Source organism: Coregonus lavaretus (assembly GCF_964263955.1).
Source record: "Coregonus lavaretus genome assembly, chromosome: 30".
Classification (NCBI taxonomy): domain Eukaryota; kingdom Metazoa; phylum Chordata; class Actinopteri; order Salmoniformes; family Salmonidae; genus Coregonus; species Coregonus lavaretus.
The window spans coordinates 21,622,695-21,642,471 of NC_140017.1; the positions used below are offsets into that span (position 1 = coordinate 21,622,695).

General features: G+C 44.5%; 1 protein-coding gene across 2 annotated transcripts; it reads left to right on the forward strand.

Moving 5' to 3' along the window:
- The first annotated feature begins 356 nt into the window (after positions 1-356).
- Positions 357-19,561, forward strand: LOC311105988 (RILP-like protein 1). 2 transcript variants are annotated; one of them, XM_084148242.1, is made up of 8 exons: positions 357-1,140; positions 4,338-4,470; positions 7,670-7,791; positions 9,823-10,011; positions 16,109-16,278; positions 16,437-16,559; positions 16,724-16,822; positions 17,713-19,561. In XM_084148242.1, exons 1-8 carry the CDS (start codon positions 772-774, stop codon positions 17,843-17,845), a joined length of 1,338 nt encoding a protein of 445 aa, XP_084004368.1. In that variant the 5' UTR covers positions 357-771; the 3' UTR covers positions 17,846-19,561. The 2 variants fall into 2 exon arrangements, with proteins under 2 accessions (XP_084004368.1, XP_084004367.1); XM_084148241.1 differs by having other exon boundaries at positions 522-1,140; positions 4,341-4,470.
- The last annotated feature ends 216 nt before the right edge of the window (positions 19,562-19,777 follow it).

The window sequence follows — 19,777 nt, forward strand, 5'->3', positions numbered from 1 at the left end:
AAAGACAGATATACAGTAAGTTTTTTGCGGCCTTATGTCTCATCAAGGTGGAAGAGGACTAAGAACGTACTCTTTATTTCTTTTTTTTCTTTTTTTAACCCTGCTTTCCAAACTGATTGTCATGTCAATGAAGGAAATGTGGGTGTGTCCTTTTGATTGTATTTGATCTATTTAGTTTGTTCTATTCTGATACCTATTCCGACTGTTAAACAACAGTACAGCATCCTCGATCGTTTCCCATGCCGTCAGAGGAAATCCAATTTGTATGCTCGGACTGTCTAATGCATAACTGTACGGTCGACCTAGCATACCAGTGTAACAGTACGCTATGTTATGTGGTTCTAGAAGAGAAGCTCACTCCTATTACATTAGTCAGGAAAGTAGGAGGGTTCTTGAATGGTAAACAAGCCGAGCAGAGAGAGGGGGCTGAAATATAGGCGTCCAGTCGACAGTACACTGTTTGATTTTAATTGGGCGTCATATTAATGTTCTAGACTAGGGGTAGGCAAAATGTGTGACGCGTCCTCGAATGAGGTTCAAATTAGAACGGGCTTGTTATAGTCAGGATGACCAAGCATGCAACTCAGTCAAATTCGAGCATAGGGTGACGAATAATGCATACCGTTTAGATGCAGCAGTATATCGCGGTGTAGATAAGACACCTGTTTATTGTGAAAACACTTTCGCTTTGCGTTTCGACTCTTTCGCGGGGGAACTGTCATTTCACGGTGAGAACATCCTTTTTATTTCTGGGTTTCGATAGTAACGTGCATGCATACTGGTGCAAACATGGAGAATGATTGCGATAGAAACGATCAAAAGCAAGACGTCAAGAAGACAGAGGGGTGTTTTGAAAGGACACGTTCAGCATTAACTGTGGATGACGTATACGAAATAGCTAAATTGATTGGCTCGGAAGTGGAAAAACTTATTGACCGCTACGGTAAAGAGAGCGTCACAGTACTGGTGCCTAAAATAGTCAAAGTTCTAGAGCTTTTGGAGAGCTTCGCCTTGCTGAACCATGCACACAAGTCAAAAGAAGAAGAATTACTTAAAGCATTCGAAACGCTACATGTACAGAAACAGAAGACGAGATCTGTGAAAGAATGCGAAGAAAGCAGCAAGTACGAAATACAGCAGGTGAGTCGATGGTAACAACATGGTAGTAACATGGGGACCGATAATCCCTCCAGTGACGTATCGTGTCAATTAGCGGATTGTAACAACACTGACGATATGTGATTTGGGGTTGCTGCTACATTGTAGCAATTAAATTGTTTTGACGGCTAGGCTACAATTTAACAACTATGCTACTCGCTGCACGTCAGTATGCCACGTTATTCATCATGCCCATTTAGTGGCAAGTGACAGCTCACCATATATATTTGGTATCTGTGTGACGTAGAGTGTAGACCTACCACTGGCAACTATTCCCCCACATAGAGAAGGCTACATTTTAATTGTATTAGTAGCCTAAACGAAATGTAGCCTGTATGTCGTTTTTGTTATGTAACATCATGGAATGGTGTGTTCAGAATGGACGCTCGTAGTGTCGTTATGATGTCCCTCTTGTGTTTTTCTTGACAGATCGCTACATTTGCCACAGTATGTGAATGGTATATTTAAGCAATAAGTCCCGAGGAGGTGCGGTATATTGCCAATATATACGCCTGGACACAGCCCTTATCCGTGGTCTATTGGCCATATATCACAACTCCCTGAAGTGCCTTATTGCTATTATAAACTGGTTACCAACCTAATTAGACCAGTAAAAATACATGTTTTGTCATACCCATGGTATATGGTCTGATATACCACGGCTGTCAGCCAATCAGCATTCAGGGCTCAAACCACCCAGTTTATAATAGCTTATTTTGAGGTGGTTCGATTATAAAACATTTATCACGGTTTTCGATTTCAGTTTCGATAAAAAAAAAAATACATTAAATGCACTATGCATTACATGGGTTGAATGCTGTAACAATGCAGAATAAAACTATCAGCAAGTCCCATGTAATGGATGATGGTCATTGTAGTTCATTATCACATTTTCTGCAATAAACTATGTAGAATATTGGCCTGTTGGCAATTACAACTCTCTAGTACATCGCACTGTTCGGGCTTGATCTGATTTATCTCTGGAGAAACTGTGCATTGTACAGTTTTTAATATAAAATAACCCAGGCTATATCTCAGTAGAATTTGGGAAATCACTGTTATCTCTTCCGTGATCTCAAAGGTCATAGATTTGATATAAGAAGAAACAGTATGTTGGTACTTCCGCTTGGCCCATATACAGTGGGGGGAAAAAGTATTTAGTCAGCCACCAATCGTGCAAGTTCTCCCACTTAAAAAGATGAGAGAGGCCTGTAATTTTCATCATAGGTACACGTCAACTATGACAGACAAAATGAGAAAAAAAATCCAGAAAATCACATTGTAGGATTTTTAATGAATTTATTTGCAAATTATGGTGGAAAATAAGTATTTGGTCACCTACAAACAAGCAAGATTTCTGGCTCTCACAGACCTGTAACTTCTTCTTTAAGAGGCTCCTCTGTCCTCCACTCGTTACCTGTATTAATGGCACCTGTTTGAACTTGTTATCAGTATAAAAGACACCTGTCCACAACCTCAAACAGTCAAACTCCAAACTCCACTATGGCCAAGACCAAAGAGCTGTCAAAGGACACCAGAAACAAAATTGTAGACCTGCACCAGGCTGGGAAGACTGAATATGCAATAGGTAAGCAGCTTGGTTTGAAGAAATCAACTGTGGGAGCAATTATTAGGAAATGGAAGACATACAAGACCACTGATAATCTCCCTCGATCTGGGGCTCCACGCAAGATCTCACCCCGTGGGGTCAAAATGATCACAAGAACGGTGAGCAAAAATCCCAGAACCACACGGGGGGACCTAGTGAATGACCTGCAGAGAGCTGGGACCAAAGTAACAAAGCCTACCATCAGTAACACACTACGCCGCCAGGGACTCAAATCCTGCAGTGCGAGACGTGTCCCCCTGCTTAAGCCAGTACATGTCCAGGCCCGTCTGAAGTTTGCTAGAGTGCATTTGGATGATCCAGAAGAGGATTGGGAGAATGTCATATGGTCAGATGAAACCAAAATATAACTTTTTGGTAAAAACTCAACTCGTCGTGTTTGGAGGACAAAGAATGCTGAGTTGCATCCAAAGAACACCATACCTACTGTGAAGCATGGGGGTGGAAACATCATGCTTTGGGGCTGTTTTTCTGCAAAGGGACCAGGACGACTGATCCGTGTAAAGGAAAGAATGAATGGGGCCATGTATCGTGAGAATTTGAGTGAAAACCTCCTTCCATCAGCAAGGGCATTGAAGATGAAACGTGGCTGGGTCTTTCAGCATGACAATGATCCCAAACACACCGCCCGGGCAACGAAGGAGTGGCTTCGTAAGAAGCATTTCAAGGTCCTGGAGTGGCCTAGCCAGTCTCCAGATCTCAACCCCATAGAAAATCTTTGGAGGGAGTTGAAAGTCCGTGTTGCCCAGCGACAGCCCCAAAACATCACTGCTCTAGAGGAGATCTGCATGGAGGAATGGGCCAAAATACCAGCAACAGTGTGTGAAAACCTTGTGAAGACTTACAGAAAACGTTTGACCTGTGTCATTGCCAACAAAGGGTATATAACAAAGTATTGAGAAACTTTTGTTATTGACCAAATACTTATTTTCCACCATAATTTGCAAATAAATTCATTAAAAATCCTACAATGTGATTTTCTGGATTTTTTTCCCTCATTTTGTCTGTCATAGTTGACGTGTACCTATGATGAAAATTACAGGCCTCTCTCATCTTTTTAAGTGGGAGAACTTGCACAATTGGTGGCTGACTAAATACTTTTTTCCCCCACTGTATCTCCTACAGCTTTCACTACACCACATGTCTATGCACCACACACATTCTTCCACACACCACACCATGAGCCCTGCTCATCCCAACACGTTGTTTCTGTTTCTGACTACACTGTCTGTTATTGGTCTTGTTGGTATCTTGTTTTTATAATGGAGGTCACCATAACACGTGAAATGAAAGTTATAAACACGGGCGTCTTAGGCACGCTTGTTTTTCTCTTTCACTTGGAACATTCATCAGCTAGAACTCAGTAGCTATCAATATCTTTGCTTTAATTAGGAGCCTATTCTTCCTCACCACCAAGTACCTGTAGACTCCTCTGGTTGTGGGCAATGAGTTCACTAGAAGTCAATGGTTATGGGTACCATATAAATAGAATGGGTATGCTGTGTGTCTCCTCCTGACCCAGAGTCAGTGACAGCTCCTCCTTGTCCCCCAGCAGGAGGTGCAGCAGCAGGAGCAGGTGGAGAAGCAGAGGAGGAGGTGCGAGGAGCTGCAGGCCCAAGTGTTACATCTACAGACGGAGAATCAGGAGTTACAGAGCTGCCTGAGGGGCAACCATGCCCAGGAAGGTTGGTTTAAAACACATAAACACACGTACACACACATGATTGGTTTAAACAGCTGCCTTAAGGGCAACGATACCTAGGGAGGTTGGTTGATATAGAACAGCCTTAGAGACACAGCCGGCTGAGGGGCAACCATGCTCAGGAAGGTTAGTTTAAACATCTGCCTTAGGGGCAACCATGCTCAGGAAGGTTAGTTTAAACATCTGCCTTATGGTCAACCATGCACAGGAAGGTTAGTTTAAACATCTGCCTTAGGGGCAACCCGGCTCAGGAAGGTTAGTTTAAACATCATTACCCTTTCTGTTGCACATAATATATCACACACCTCTTAGAAACAATCCCCTTCTCACATGTGTGTATGCAAACATACTACCCACCACATTACATTACATTTACATTTTAGTCATTTAGCAGACACTCTTATCCAGAGAGACTTACAGTTAGTGAGTGCATACATTATTTTTTTATTACTGGCCCCCCGTGGGAATCAAACCCACAACCCTGGCGTTGCAAACGCCATGCTCTACCAACTGAGCTACATCCCTGCCGGCCATTCCCTCCCCTACCCTGGACGACGCTGGGCCAATTGTGCGTCGCCCCATGGGTCTCCCGGTCGCGGCCGGTTACGACAGAGCCTGGATTCGAACCAGGATCTCTAGTGGCACAGCCACTGTGCCACTCGGGAGGCCACTCATCTCCCTCTCGGATACGTACCAGGTTGTACGCACTCCTGAGATCTAATTTAGTGAAGAAGCGCGCTCCATGCAATGACTCAACCACTGATGGAATGAGGGGGAGAGGATAACTAAATCTAATCGTCTCCTTGTTCAGTGGTCGATAGTCAATGCACGGGCGCAGACCGCCGTCTTTCTTCTTCACAAAAAAGAAACTTGAGGAGGCGGGTGAAGTGGAGGGACGTATGTACCCCTGGTGCAGGGACTCGGTGACGTATGTTTCGATAGCCTCCGTCTCCGCCTGCGACAGAGGATACTCATGGGCGGCGCACAATTGGCCCAGCGTCGTCCAGGGTAGGGGAGGGAATGGCCGGCAGGGATGTAGCTCAGTTGATAGAGCATGGCGTTTGCAACGCCAGGGTTGTGGGTTCGATTCCCACGGGGGGCCAGTATAAAAATAAATAAAAATGTATTCACTAACTGTAAGTCGCTCTGGATAAGAGCGTCTGCTAAATGACTAAAATGTAAATGTAAATGATACACATGACTCCTGGGAGGTACAGCGTCTACCCGAAGGTTTATTGCGCAATCCCCTGCCCGATGAGGTGGCAATTTAGTGCCAGATCATGGTATTCGGGGGGAATGCGCACGGTGGAGGCACCGTCTGGACTTTCCCTGACACTCTCGCGACCACCCTGTGAGAACCCTCTGCGGCCATGAGAAAGTGGGGTTGTGGAGTGCTAGCCACGGAATACCTAACACCACAGGGAAAACAGGAGAATCAATGATGGAAAAAGTGACCTGCTCACAATGCGTTTCCTGTGTGATCATGGTGACTGGTACCGTGACTTCCTTTATCAACCCGGACCCTAATGGTCGACTATCAAGTGCTCTGATGGGGCGTGGAATGGATAGGGGAACTAATGAAATGCCCTGGCGGCGTGCGAAAGTTTTATCCATAAAGTTCCCAGCTGCGCCTGAATCTACTAGCGCCTTACACTTGGGAACTCTCATGTAATCAGGGAAGTATATGGGTATGGTACAGTGCGCAGCAGAGGGCTCTGAACAAGTGTGGGTGCTCAATACCTGGGGTGATGTGAGAGTGCCCTGCCGGCCGCCTCCTGACCCAAAAGAGCGCTGACGACAACGTGTGGTGGAATGTTCCTTCGTGCCATCCGATTGCCACTGGCGCTCTCTCGGTGCGCGGTACCACCCAGCTCCATGAGCTCTGGATCCGCGTTGGTCGGGGCGGGAACGGGCAGACCTCCTCCAGGACGTCCTCTGGTTGCCAGCAGGTTATCCAGACGAATGGCCTTGTCCACCAGTTCGGTAAAAGACAAACTGGTGTCACGGCAGGCTAGCTCCCGTCGGACGTCCTCCCGTAGATGGCACCGGAACTGGTTGATCAGGGCCCGCTCGTTCCTGTTGCCAGAATCCGGAACTCCAGCGCGAACTCCTGTACTGTCCTCGTCCCCTGCCTCAAGTGGACCAGCCGCTCACCCGCCTCTCGACCCTCGGGCGGGTGATCGAAAACCACCCGAAATAGGCGGGCAAACTCCCTGTAGTCCTCCAACGCGGCTCCTCCTTCTCTCCAAACCGCGTTGGCCCACTCCAGGGATTTCCCCGAGAGGCAGGAAATGAGGACGGACACCTGCTCTCGATCTGATGGGGCCGGCCTGACACTGGAGCAGTACAGCTCCAGTTGGAGAAGGAATCCCTGACATAGAGCCGGCGTCCCATCGAACGCTCGTGGTCGAGATATCTGGATCCCTCCGGGTGCTGTGATGTAGGTGGCTGGATCCGGTTCCTCTTCTCTCCAGGCGTTGGACGACCTGAAGAACCCGATCCATCGCTTCCCCCAAGCTGGCCAGCATAGTGGAATGTTCCTGGACCCTTGCCACTATTCCAGGCATGCGCTCCTCTCCTGCCGACTCCATAAAGGTGAGTGATAACTGTGATGAGGTGTGAATGACGGAGTCAGATGCAGGAGGTAAAACACCAAAATCCAGAGTTTATTCAGTGTACATGAATAAAGCACAGCAAGCGTCAAAACGAAACTAGCACAAGGGAAAAATCCACCTTGGCTACATACAAGGAAAGAGTAGCTCAACCGAGCTACTCACTCTCACAATGAACAATCACTCACAAAGGACAAGGGGGCAGAGGGAACACTTATACACAGACTAATGAGGGAATGAGTACCAGGTGTGTGTGATTGACAAGACAAGACAAATGGAGTGATGATAAATGGAGTGGTAGTGGCTAGTAAGCCGGTGACGACGAACGCCGAAACCGGCCAGAGCAAGGAGGAGGGGCAGCCTCGGCTGAATTCGTGACAGAAACAAGGAGGGACTTCCTGGACTTGTCCAATAAGAAACTGAAACATTAATTTCCGTTTTACGTTGATATTATTTATATATATAAAAATATATATATAATTGTGCCCTAATGATGTTCTCTCTGATCCATCTGTTGACCATTGAATACCCACAGTAACGATATTGCATTGTTGTGGTCCTGTGTTCCAGACCGTGTTCAACGGCAGGAGCGGGAGGTGATGCTGAAACTGAAGGTGGTGGTTGACAAGCAGAGAGATGAGCTGAGGGCCAAAGTACAGCAGATAGCCAGCGTTACTAAAGAGGTGGAGGCGGTAAGGACAAGAAGACTACATGTACAGTCCATCTGAATGCAAGTGTACCCAGACACGCTTCAGCTTGCACGCACGCACGCACACACACACACACACACACACACACACACACACACACACACACACACACACACACACACACACACACACACACACACACACACACACAGACACACACACACACACACAGACACACACACACACCCCTGGGCACAGTGGCACAGTGATTGTATCCATACTCTGAAGGTCAGCCAATAGCCTGTCATGAGTGGGGAGGTGTCATAAACAGCCGATAGGAAGTCTGTCTCTCAGCAGTGAATCAGGGAGCAGTACGGCCTGGTATGGGAATTGCTCTGTCCACGACCGCAAGGCCCTCCAGCGGGTGGTGAAGATGGCCCAGTATATCACTGGGACCGTGCTCCCACCCATCCAGGACATCTACTCGAAACCGTGCCTGAGGAAGGCCCGCAGCATCATCAAGGACCCCACAAACCTCAACCACGAGCTGTTCACTATCTCACCGTCGGGCAGATGGTATCAGAGCATGAGATCTGATACCAACAGGCTCAGAGACAGTTTCTATCTACAAGCCATCAGACTGCTGAACACTGGAACTGGACTGACCACCTGCTCTGATTCTCTGCACCTTAGCACACATGCACTCACTCACGCACACACACACACACACACACACACACACACACACACACACACACACACACACACACACACACACACACACACACACATATATATACACTGAGTGTACAAAACATTAGGAACACCTCCCTGATATTGAGTTGCACCTCCTTTTGCCCTCAGAACAGCCTCAATTCGTCGAGCATGGACTCTACAAGGTGTCGAAAGCGTTCCACAGGGTTGCTGGCCCATGTTGACTCCAATGCTTCCCACGGTTGTGTCAAGTTGGCTGGATGTCCTTTGGAGGGTGGACCATTCTTGATACACACGGGAAACTGTTGAGCGTGAAAAACCCAGCAGCGTTGCAGTTCTTCACACACTCAAACCGGTGCGCCTGGCACCTACTACCAAACCCCTTTCAAAAGTAATTAAATATTTTGTCTTTCCCATTCACCCTCTGAATGGCACGCATACACAATCCATGTCTCGTTAACCTGTCTCCTCCACTTCATCTACGCTGATTTAAGTGGATTTAACAAGTGACATCAATAAGGGATCATAGCTTTCACCTGGATTCACCTGGTCAGTCTATGTCAAAGAAAGAGTTCCTAATGTTTTGTACCTCAGTGTATATTCATGTTACACACACATCCCAACTGCTACTACCAGACTCTTATTATGATCGCTAAATACTGCACAATTTAAACACTTGCCACCCAATCCCCCCTTCCCCAAAACATGTGTAAATATTGGACTATAAATTGTGTATTATACTTACGCTAAAATGTTTATTCTATTCTACTGAGCCATTTACTTTATGTTCATATTCTTATCTTTTCTTATTTCTTATTGTTGTTGCATTGTTGAGGAGGAACCTGCAAGTATGCATTTAATTTGACGGGGTATACCATGTGTATCCTGTACATACGACTAATAAAACTTGAAACTGAAACAGTACTGGCATAATAGTCATGGTTATTGGTTTGTGCTGAGCATCACCTTGGAGACATGTCTGGGCCATGACTCCACTCCCCTATTCACAGCAGCTCTCTCTGTCACAGAGTAATGGTTTTAAACTCCAGCTCGAGCTGGGTGAGTTTGTTTATGTTTCTAGGCTTTTCAGCTTACCTAGAGATGTGGGCCTCCTCAATTAAGTTTGCTGAAAATGATGCTTGAACGTGTTTTTCTGTTCATGGGAGTAACCAGTGTTGTCCCCCTGTGTTTGTGTAATATGGTCTCCCCTTACTCCCATTGAGTCCCTTCACCCCCAACAAGGCCCACTATGATATCTAGCATATCATATAATCGGCCTGGATGTGTATGCGTGTGTATGTATGTAATGTGAGTGTTATATTAGGGTGTTTTTTCATACCTGTGTGTGTGTGTGTGCAGCTGCAGGAGCATTTGGAGCGCTTCATGAAGATGAATGGGGAGCTGAGACACAAGCAGAGCATCGTCACGGCCCAGGTGAAGGGTGCTGTGGAGAGGAAGGCTGACATGGAGGCAGACCTCCGAGAGAAACAGAAAGAGATAGAACGCCTCACCATCCAGCTGGAAAAGGCCAACGCTGCTGCTGGCACAGTAAGAAGTGTGTCTGTGTGTTTGTCCCTTGTTGAAAAAGCAAGCATTAATTTCCATTTTTGAATTGGCCTTGGACCTCATATTATATTTAAGCAAAAATGCCAGAGGGGGTGTGGTATGTTGGCCATATACCTCAAACCCCTAAGGTGCCTTATTGCTATTATAAACTGATTATCAACATAAATAGAACAGTAAACATGTATTCTTGAGTCATACCCATGGTATACTGTCTGATATACACACAGCTGAAATGCTGTTTCAGCCAATCAATGTCCAGGACCCAAAGTACCCCATTTATAATACTACATAAGCATTAGTCATCCAGAGTGGTGTATTCTGACTCACTTTACTGACTTGTTTGTTACACCTTGTCGTCATTTCTCTAGATAACTTTTAGTGTCCTGCCCTCTCCCTCAGTTTATTTTGTAGCTGAACTTTAATCTTTAAACATTTGTCACTGTCCTCTCTCTGCCGAGTCTTACACTTGGCCTTTGTTTTCTCTAAACTCTTCTACCTGTAAAAGAAGCTGTAGCCATTTTGAAATATTTGTTATGACTAAGATAAGAGAAACTAAGGTCATATCCGTGACTTCTCTCTCTGACAAAGGAGTTAACTCATTGTTGTGAGAGGAAAACAGATACACCGTTGGCACAAGATGTACATGTACAGTACATGTCAAAAGTTTGGACACACCTACTCCTTGAAGGGTTTTCTTTATTTTTACTATTTTCTACATTGTAGAATAATAGTGAAGACATCAAAACTATGAAATAACACATATGGAATCATGCAGTAACCAAAAAAGTGTTAAACAAATCAAAATATAAATTATTGCCTTGATGACAGCTCTTGGCATTCTCTCAATCAGCTTCACCTGGAATGCTTTTCCAACAGTCTTGAAGGAGTTCCCACATATGCTGAGCACTTGCTGGCTGCTTTTCCTTCACTCTGCCGTCCGACTCATCCCAAACCATCTCAATTTGGTTAAGGTTGGGGAATTGTGGAGGCCAGGTCATCTGATGCAGCACTCCATCACTCTCCTTCTTGATAAAATAGCCCTTACACAGCCTGGAGGTGTGTTGGGTCATTTTCCTGTTGAAAAACAAATTATAGTCCCACTAAGCCCAAACCAGATGGGATGGCGTATCGCTGCAGAATGCTGTGGTAGCCATGCTGGTTAAGTGTGCCTTGAATTCTAAATAAATCACAGACAGTGTCACCAGCAAAGCACATTTACATTTTACATTTTAGTCATTTAGCAGACGCTCTTATCCAGAGCGATTTACAGTTAGTGAGTGCATACATTTTTCATACTGGCCCCCCGTGGGAATCGAACCCACAACTCTGGCGTTGCAAACGCCATACTCTACCAACTGAGCTACACAGGGCAATAAAACCTTGCCTGGAAATGCAAGACACAGATGACTATAAGCACGATTAGCAGTCATACATTCTGTAGCACTCGATTGCTCCACATTGAACGGCCCACTCCTTTCAGACAAATTATGCAGTAGTGCTGCTGTAGTAATAACAAAATAATAAAAAAATAACAGCAAATATGATCACAAGAGGGGAAAAAACTAACACGCTTCACTTCAGAGTTCTGGTGCTGATAGGAACATGTTCTTTCCAAACTCTAAAAGCTAGGACTATGAATACTACATTTATCAAATACTCCAAGTGCAAGATATGTCCACAGTCCACTATCTTACCTAGATAGAAACAACTATGTTCTCAGAAATAAAAACTACTTCAGGCCAAACTGAGCTGCTTTGAACTTGTGGTCAAGTTCCTGGAGAATGTCAAGTTCGTGGCAGGGGAGTACTTCAAGTGTTTAAGTAACTATTGTTCACATTCACACTCAACCCAATCACTCTCACTCTCACACACACACACGCACACACGCACACACACACACAAAAAAATATATATATATATATATTCGCATAGTGGTCCTAAGGTTACTAATAGGATAGCCTGTACGACTTACAAGGACCAGCCTAGAAACACATTTGAGCCATGGCTGCCCTAAAGACACAGGTAGTAACATCTGGACCAGGGATAAAGCACACCAACCACTGGTCCACCAGAAAAACGGCAAGTAGCTTAGTGGTTAAGAGCGTTGTGGCAGTAACCGAAAGGTCGCTGGTTCTAATCCCCTGGCCGACTAGGTGAAAAATCTGTTGATGTACCCTTGAGCAAGTTGCTTAACCCTAATTGCTCATGTAAGTCGCTCTGGATAAGAGCGTCTGCTAAAAAAAATAAAAATAAAAACAAGAGCCAAGCTATCAATAGGAAAATAAAAGGAAACCAAAAAGGAAACCGGAGGCATCAACTTTCACTGCATGACAAGCAGAAACATATTAAGCTTAAGGAGTCACTAGACTTTTAAAAACACAGTTCATAGATTTAGTACAAAGGTACTAAAATGTATTGTAAGTTTAACATCTGAGTAATGCATGACTTAAAAGTCACCCCTTCAAAATAAAAGCTTGTCTAAGATTACCCAAAAATATTCAGGTAAAGTCATGAGGAAAGCCAGCCAAAGCCTCGCGGGGGAAATAGACACACACGCACACACTCTTCAACCTCTATCTTGGAAATGCATATATTCAAGCAGCAATACAAAAAAATATCCATGAAGTATATACGCATATTCTCTGAAAAAAACAAATAATGTATGAAAACATCCCTGCTATCATGTCTCTAAATACAAAACCTCTACCAATAACTTGCTTCAGTGTAACAAGAGAAGTCATTTTTCCTCTTTTCTTTTGTCTTTTTATCAGTCCTTTCAAAACAGGTTAAAATTTCAGTCCTCAGGTGTGAATGGTATGGATGACTGTCTTCTTTTCGTCGTTAAAATCGTTGTCTTTTTTTTCCTCTCATATACTTGAAGAAGTTGTAAGCATGCAAGCCTCAGAGTGGGCAGAGGCGTTGACGGGGCGGGCTAGTGGCGGTGCTGAAGTCTTAGGCCAGGACCGGGAAGGCCTCTGGGTCGTCAACGTTGGGAACGGACAATCCACCCGGCTTTTCAGGTCGAACTCCCCCGGCCCGAGCCGGCCGGTCGGATCGGCCTCATCCTCCACTGCTGCCTCCCCGTCCTCCACGGGCTCCCCCACACCATAACACCTCCTCCTCCATGCTTTACGGTGGGAACTACACATACAGAGATCATCTGTTCACCCACACCGCGGCTCACAAAGACACGGCGGTTGGAACCAAAAATCTCAAATTTGGACTCCAGACCAAAAGACACATTTCCACCTGTCTAATGTCCATTGCTCGTGTTTCTTAGCCCAAGCAGGACTCTTCTTCTTATTGGTGTCCTTTAGTAGTGGTTTCTTTGCAGCAATTCATCCACGAAGGCCTGATTCACACAGTCCCCTCTGAACAGTTGATGTTGAGATTTCTGAGTCTGGTAACTCTAATGAACTTATCCTCCGCAGCAGAGGTAACTCTGGGTCTTCCATTCCTGTGGCGGTCCTCATGAGTGCCAGTTTCATCATAGCGCTTGATGGTTTTTGCGACTGCACTTGAAGAAACTTTCAAAGTTCTTGAAATTTTCCGTATTGACTGACCTCCATGTCTTAAAGTATTGATGGACTGTTGTTTTTCTTTGCTTATTTGAGCTGTTTACATTTTAGTCATTTAGCAGACGCTCTTATCCAGAGCGACTTACAGTTAGTGAATACATATTTTTTTTATACTGGCCCCCCGTGGGAATCGAACCCACAACCCTGGCGTTGCAAACGCCATGCTCTATCAACTGAGCTACATCCCTGCCGGCCATTCCCTCCCCTACCCTGGACGACGCTGGGCCAATTGTGCGCCGCCCATGAGTCTCCCGGTCGCGGCCGGCGGCGACAGAGCCTGGATTCGAACCAGGATCTCTAGTGGCACAGTTAGCACTGCGATGCAGTGCCTTAGACCACTGCGCCACTCAGGAGCTGTTCTTGCCATAATATGGAGTTGGTCTTTTACCAAATAGAGCTATCTTCTGTATACCCCCTACAAATTCCACAAATTAACTTTTAAGAAGGCACACCTGTTAATTGAAATGCATTCCAGGTGACTACCTCATGAAGCTGGTTGAGAGAATGCCAAGAGTGTGCAAAGCTGTCATCAAGGCAAAGGGTGACTATTTGAAGAATCTAAAATATTAAATATATTTTGATTTGTTTAACACTTTTTTCGTTACTACATCATTCCATATGTGTTATTTCATAGTTTTTATATCTTCACTATTATTCTACAATGTAAACAATAGTCAAATAAAGAAAAACCCTTGAATGAGTAAGTGTGTCCAAACTTTTGACTGGTAGTGTATGTATTGTCCACATACAGTATAATGTGACTAAGAAGTCTTACTACAAGAAAAATGTTATTTTAACTTTGTAATAATCACACATACAGTGCATTCGGAAAGTATTAAAACCCCTTGACTTTTTCCACATTTTGTTAAGTACAGCCTAATTCCAAAATTGATTAAATTGTTTTTTCCCCTAATCAAGCAGCACACAATACCCCATAATGACAAAGCAAAAACAGGTTAAAAAAAAATTCTGCAAATGTATAGAAATAAACAACTGAAATATCACATTTACATAAGTATTTAGACCCTTTACTCAGTACTTTGTTGAAGCACCTTTGGCAGCGTTTACAGCCTCGAGTCTTCTTGGGTATGATGCTACAAGCTTGGCACACCTGTATTTCGGGAGTTTCTCTCATTCTTCTCTGCAGATCCTCTCAAGATCTGTCAGGTTGGATGGGGAGCATCACTGCACAGCTATTTTCAGGTCTCTCCAGAGATGTTAGATTGGGTTCAAGTCTGGGCTCTGGCTGGGCCACTCAAGGACATTCAGAGAATTGTCCCAAAGCCACTCCTACGTTGTCTTGACCGTGTGCTTCGGGTTCTTGTCCTGTTGGAAGGTGAACCTTCGCCCCAGTCTGAGGTCCTGAGCGCTCTGGAGCAGGTTTTCATGAAGGATCTCTCTGTACTTTGCTCCGTTCATCTTTCTCTCAATCCTGACAACTCTCCCAGTCCCTGCCGCTGAAAAACATCCCCACAGTCAGACGCTGCCACCACCATGCTTCACCGTAGGGATGGTGCCAGGTTTCCTCCAGACGTGACGCTTGGCATTCAGGCCAAATAGTTCAATCTTGGTTTCATCAGACCAGAGAATCTTGTTTCTCATGGTCTGAGATTCCTTTAGGTGCCTTTTGGCAAACTCCAAGCGGGAGTGGCTTCCGTCTGGCCACTCTACCATAAAGGCCTGATTGGTGGAGTGCTGCAGAGATGGTTGTCCTTCTGGAAGGTTCTCCCATCTCCACAGAGGAACTCTGGAGCTCTGTCAGAGTGACCATCGGGTTCTTGGTCACCTCCCTGACCAAGGCCCTTCTTCCCCGATTGCTCAGTTTGGCCGGGCGGCCAGCTCTAGGAAGAGTCTTGGTGATTCCAAACTTCTTCCATTTAAGAATGATGGAGGCCACTGTGTTCTTGGGGACCTTCAATGCTGCAGAATGTTTTGGTATCCTTCCCCAGATCTGTGCCTCAACACAATCCTGTCTTGGAGCTCTATGGACAATTCCTTCGACCTCATTGCTTGGTTATTCCTCTGACATGCACTGTCAACTGTGGGACCTTATATAGACAGGTGTGTGCCTTTCCAAATCATGTCCAATCAATTGAATTTACCACAGGTGGACTCCAATCAAGTTGTAGAAACATCTCAAGGATGATCAATGGAAACAGGATGCACCTGAGCTTAATTTCGAGTATCATAGCAAAGGGTCTGGTATTTCTATTTTTTATTTGTAATACATTTGCAAACATTGTTGTTATGAGTTATTCTGTGTAGATTGCTGAGGGGAAAAAAATAATTTAATCCATTTTAGAATAAGGCTGTAACGTAACAAAATGTTAAAAAAGTAAAGGGGTCTGAAAACTTTTTTGGGGATAATTTCATAGAATGTGAAGTTCACTGAATGTGTTATACCAGGTGAACAACATTTTGTTTCCCTTTGCCATAAAACACAACTGTCATTACATGAACAAAATTGTGATAGTCCAGCTGTGTTTTCTCCACCCCAACAGGCCAGTCCGTGTAAGACAGAAGTGGACCTGACAGGCAAGCTGGTGATAGACCTGAAGGACCCCAACAGACCCTGTTTCACCAAACAGGAGGTCAGAGAGATGCTGACAGAGAGGAATGAGCTCAAAGCCAACCTGTTCCTGGTGCAGGAGGAACTCTCCTACTACCAGAGGTAGGTACTATAGGGTGTGTGTTTGTTTGTGTGTGTGTGTGTCGGGGGGGATATGAGTGTGTGTGTATGTGTTTACATGTTTGTTTGTTTGTGTTTGTCTAGTTTCATACCTGTGTGTGTATGTACTGACTTGTGTGTCATATGTGTCATCCACACAGGGAGATCCTGAATGATGAGCGGTGTCCAGGCTTCTTGCTGGAGGCAGTACGTTCTGCCATAAAGAAACAGAAAACTGTCATCAAGGCCAAGATGCTGGGCATGCCAGAGGACGAATGCAGCAGGTGACACTGACTCACACACACGGGTACACACACACACACACACACACACACACACACACACACACACACACACAGGTACTCACACATACACATGCGCGTACACACACACACACACACACACAAAGACACAGTGCTAACTTTGTGGATGTGCTTTCTTTGAACAGTGATGAGGAGAAAGCCCCCGTGTTTGAGAGGAGAGCAGAGACAGAAACCGAGACAGACAGCACTGACAGCAAACCACAAGAGTCTCGCATCAGGAACCTGTATGTACTACTGACCTGTTTTTACTCATGTAAACAACACATAGCTATTTACATACAGAAATGTAAACATGTTTAAAGCACATTTACAACATTCATAGAAACCCAATCAGAAGATAGTTCTAGAAATTTGGTATGAATAGTTGCTTGTTACAATGTTGTTACTCTGGTAAACTGACGCAGGGCCTGGTTTTGTTGGAGAATTCCTGCAATAGCCTAATTTACAATGACAATGAGCCTCAGTTAACTATGCAGTGCCCTACCATAACCCTTACTCCAAGGCCACTGATTGTCTAGGCAAAGTTGAGGCAGGTCTGTGGTTGGTTAGACCGGTTTGGCTTCTTTCATAGGCCTCCAGCATCCGTGAATCATTCCATCAACTTGTTGCTATGTCTTGAATCCTGATTATATTGTCTGTCTGGTCTCCTGATAATACTGTTGAGTGTCTATGTTTACCTCTAGGCAGAAATACAAACACATGCTTCTGCTTTGTTCACTGTTCTGCTCTGTTTACCTTCAACCTATAGCTTTCACAGCACCTGCTGATGCCTCTGACTAAGCCCATTGAAATAAACATAGACTACTCCCCCTGCTGGTGTAAGCAGGGACTACCTCATATCTACAGAATGTAGTACTGCATGTAATCTCAGAAACCCTGACCAGAACCAAATTTCACATGCACGCTTACCGTTTAATGATCACGGCCGGTCACAAGACACTATGCGGCATATAACCTCAGACACTGTAGTAGTGTGTAGGAACTACTAGGAAGCAGAACAACTCAGTCTTTCAGACAATATCTCTGACCTGTGAACTGTGTTGTGTTGTCTCCTCTCCTGTGTGTAGCTTTAGTTTCTTCTGATAGCTGATCCTAGACCTGTGTTGTCTCCTAGCTTTGGCTTCCTGACCCGCTCAGGCAGCAACCACAGCAGCCGTAGTCCCAGTGAAAACAACGCTGCTTCTTCCTGGGAAATCATCGACGACTCCGAGACCACCGCGGAGACAGAACCCCAACGATCACCATGACAACCCTCAACACCCGTCCAACTACACTTATAATATATCATGCCATTTAGCAGACGCTTTTATCCAAAGCGACTTACAGTCATGTGTGCATAAATTTTTGCGTATGGGTGGTCCCGGGGATCGAACCCACTACCTTGGCGTTACAAGCGCCGTGCTCTACCAGCTGAGCTACAGAGGACCACACTTTCCATTCTGTTCGGTTTTCACTGGATGTTTTATACTGTTTAGGTCTCCATAGCAGCCCTAAGAAAGGAAGAGCATTCTCTCATGCCTTCCCTCTTTCTTTTTTATTACCCCCTCGTCCTTGCTCTACATAACTTTATCTTCCTCTCTCTCTTTCTCTTTCTCTCCCTCTGTTTCTCTCAGGAAAAGGTTCAGAATGGTGAAATGGCCAACTGTACACTTTGCATTGATAGTAACCATGCAGGACATTATTAAGAGAGAAATCTCTGTTGAATCCCTGAAGCAAATTTGTATTGAGATATTTTAATAAATAAGATGTATTTTGACAACAGCAATCGTTAGTAATTGCAGGAACACGTTTGTGCCACAAGAGGGCATCCTAACTATTAACAACCATAGTGGACTTCCATGTGTTTAACATTTTACCTAGTGTGTGTGTGTGTGTGTGTGTGTGTGTGTGTTTTTGTGCCATGCTTTGTGGTTGCTGTATTTCTTACAATCTGTCACGGACACGGACATGGTGTGAGTTATAGGGAACGTTTTGCAGTAAAGTACACTGTGTTGATTCTGACCCTGAATGAATTGCAACATAGTAACAGTCATTTATTGATTAGACTTTATATTCTTAACCATCAGCTCATCTCACATATTTGATAAGAGTCCTATTATGAGTTCAAGCATGTCTTCCCTAGGAACATGAATTGGGCATTGGGGTTGGTTGTTATGTATGTGTCTGCCAAGTGTGTGTGTGCGTGCGTGCGCGCCTGTCTGTCTGTGTGTGTGTGTTCACTGTGCGCCCCTGTACGTTGGTTGCTGTACTTACAGAGGAAGTGTGTGTTTCCTTGGAATGAAATGGTGTGTGTGCTCTCAGTCTCCTTTCATCTCACCATGTCATTAAACACACACACAGCAATGGCTGCCCCTGCCCCCTACCATACCTTATCGGTACTCAGACCTCTCAGCCTCTGATGAGGTTTTCTGACATTCTAAATGAATGCTGCTGGTGATAGTGTGGAATAACGTATTTTCCTACAACACTATGGACATTTGATTTTTGTAAGCATGACTGTTTTTAAATGGAGAAGCTTTTGTGCTACAAAAACTAAATAAATATTTGAAATGAAATCAGAAATGTGTAATGTGGGAGAATGTAAGTTGGGCTGTCAGCATACATCCATTTGCCAAGAGAACATCCCACTTCCGATCTAGGAAGGACAGTTTGGCTTTTTTTAACAACAAGGTGTTTGTATGTGTGTGTTTGTGTTTGTGAGGTATAGAAAGTACTGGTGAGGAAGACAGATGTACCCAAATAAACTTGCAAACACACATACACACACCTACTGTACACTTTGCATTGACAATAACCGTGCAGGACATTATTAAGAGGGACTTTTTTAATGGATAATGTTTTTGTAATTTTTGAGTATTTGTATTCAACATTATAGTGATGTGTATGGTATGTAACCATCTACAACAAATCTCTGTTGAAGCAAATTTGTATTGAGATATTTGAACAAATAAATATTTTTTGCCAAAGATATTGAGATGTATTTTGACCACAGCGATCATTAGTAATTGCAGGAACACGTTTATGCCACAAGAGGGCATCCTAACTATTAACAACCATAGTGGACTTCCATGTGTTTAACATTTTACCTAGTGTGTGTGTGTGTGTGTGTGTGTGTTTTTGTGCCATGCTTTGTGGTTGCTGTATTTCTTACAATCTGTCACGGACACAGATATGGTGTG